Source organism: Trichechus manatus, unplaced genomic scaffold (assembly GCF_000243295.1).
Source record: "Trichechus manatus latirostris isolate Lorelei unplaced genomic scaffold, TriManLat1.0 scaffold00057, whole genome shotgun sequence".
In the NCBI taxonomy this organism is placed as follows: Eukaryota; Metazoa; Chordata; class Mammalia; order Sirenia; family Trichechidae; genus Trichechus; species Trichechus manatus.
In genome coordinates, this window is record NW_004443993.1 from 13,150,428 (window position 1) to 13,152,417 (window position 1,990).

General features: G+C 54.2%; 1 protein-coding gene across 1 annotated transcript in view; it reads left to right on the forward strand.

Annotated features, from left to right (window-relative positions):
• The window catches only part of PEAK3 (PEAK family member 3), a 6,741-nt gene that overhangs the window by 4,330 nt on the left and 421 nt on the right, over window positions 1-1,990 (forward strand). Inside the window, exon 3 of the mRNA XM_004378657.2 lies at window positions 1,631-1,984. Within this exon, the coding sequence (XP_004378714.1) occupies window positions 1,631-1,984 (354 nt within the window). The remainder of the gene's footprint in view (window positions 1-1,630; window positions 1,985-1,990) is intronic.

Below are 1,990 nucleotides of genomic sequence, written 5' to 3' on the forward strand. Positions count from 1 at the left end.
GGCTCAAGCATAACAACGATTATGAGGATGGAGCAGGACCAGGCAGTGTTTTGTTCTGCTGTACACAGGATCACTACGAGTTGGAACCCACTGGATGGCACCTAACAACGACAATTTTTATGGAAGCAGACTGCCACATCTTTCTGCCCACGGATGGGCTGGTGGGTTCAGACTGCTGACCATTTGGTTAGGTTAGCAGCTGAGCACTTAACTACTGCGCCACCAGGGCTCCTTCTCCCTAGTTTAGTCTTCCTTAAAGTCTTCATTTGTTGGTGACCAACATCCAAATTAATTAACATCACCCATTGCGCCCTGGTGGTGCAGTGGTTAAATCGAACCACTACTAACAGAAAGGTGGGCAGTTCGAAACCACCATAGGCTCCGCGGGAGAAAGATGTGGCAGTCTGCTTCCGTAAAGACTTACAGCTTCGACATAACACAGTTTATAAAGAAAATGTTCTACATTCTACCTTGGTGAGTAATGTCTGGGGTCTTAAAAGCCTGTGAGCAGCCATCTAAGATACTCCACTGGTCTCGCCCCGTTGGGAGCAAGGGAGGATGAAGAGAACCAGACACAGCGGAAAGATTAGTCCAAAGGACTCATGGACCACAACTACCACGGCCTCCACCAGACTGAGTCCAGTACAGCTAGATGGTGCCTAGTGACTGCGCTGACAGGGATCACAATAGAGGGTCCCAGACAGAGCTGAGAAAAATGTAGAACAAAATTCTAACTCACAAAAAAAGACCAGACTTACTGGTCTGACAGATACTGGAGAAACCCCGAGAGTATGGCCCCCGGACACTCTTTTAGCTCCGTAATGAAGTCACTCCTGAGGTTCACCCTTCAGCCAAAGATTAGACAGGCCCATAAAACAAAACGAGCCTAAAGGGGCCCACCAGCCCAGGGGCAAGGATGAGAAGGCAGGAGGGGACAGGAAAGCTGGTAATAGGGAACCCAAGGTCGAGAAGGGAAAGTGTTGACATGTAGTGGGGTTGTTAACCAATGTCACACAATATGTGTACTAATGGTTTAATGAGAAACTAGATTTACAGTCTTGGAAACACTATGGGGTTGCTATGAGTTGGAATGGACTCGATGGCAGTGGGTTTGGTTTTTTTGGGGGGGTTACCCATTGAGCAGTACTGCCGAAGAAAGACCTGGCGATCTGCTTCTGTTAAGATTCCAAACCCAAAACCAAACTCATTGCCATCCAGTTGATTCCCACTCAGAGCGACCCTATAGAACAGAGTAGAACTACCCCATAGGTTCCCAAGGCTGTAATCTTTATGGAAGCAGACTGCCACATCTTTCTCCCAAGGAGAGGCTGGTGGATTTGAACTGCTGACCTTTTTTGGTTAGCGGCCAAGCGCTCAACCACTGGGCCACTAGGGCTCCTCTGTTAAGATTACAGCCAAGAAAACTCTCTGGAGCACAGTTCTACTCTGCAACACATGGGGTCGCCATGAGGCCAGATTGACTCAAAGGGAACTCACGACAACAAACATCAGAATAAATTAACCCTGCTGCAGGCCCTGGGACTCAGGGGAAGGTTTCAGGGGAGGGGCAGGCTGTACAGGGTGGGGGGGCTCGGTGGGTGAAGCCCTGACGGCCCTCTCTGCCCCGCAGGTGCCCAAGCCGGGAGCCGAGGCCCCTGACCCGTGGGGCCTGCAGCTGCAGGCCTCGCTGCGCCCCCACTTCAACATCCAGAGCTTGTGCGGCCTGGTACCCGAGCGCGTCCTGCCCGCGGCGCCCTGGCAGGGCCCAGCTACGTTGGTGGCTGAGGTGCCCGAGCGCACGGTGGCCCAGTGGCTGACGGAGGTCGGTGTGCGGCGGCCCCCGGAGTTTGCCCGGGCCGCGGCCTTGCTTCTGCTGCAGCTGAGCGCGGCCCTGGAGCGCCTGGAGGAGAGGGGCGCGGCCTCGGCGGAGCTGCGGCCTGAGAACCTGCTGCTGACGACGCCGCGGGGCTGCGCGACCACTGGGGTGCCG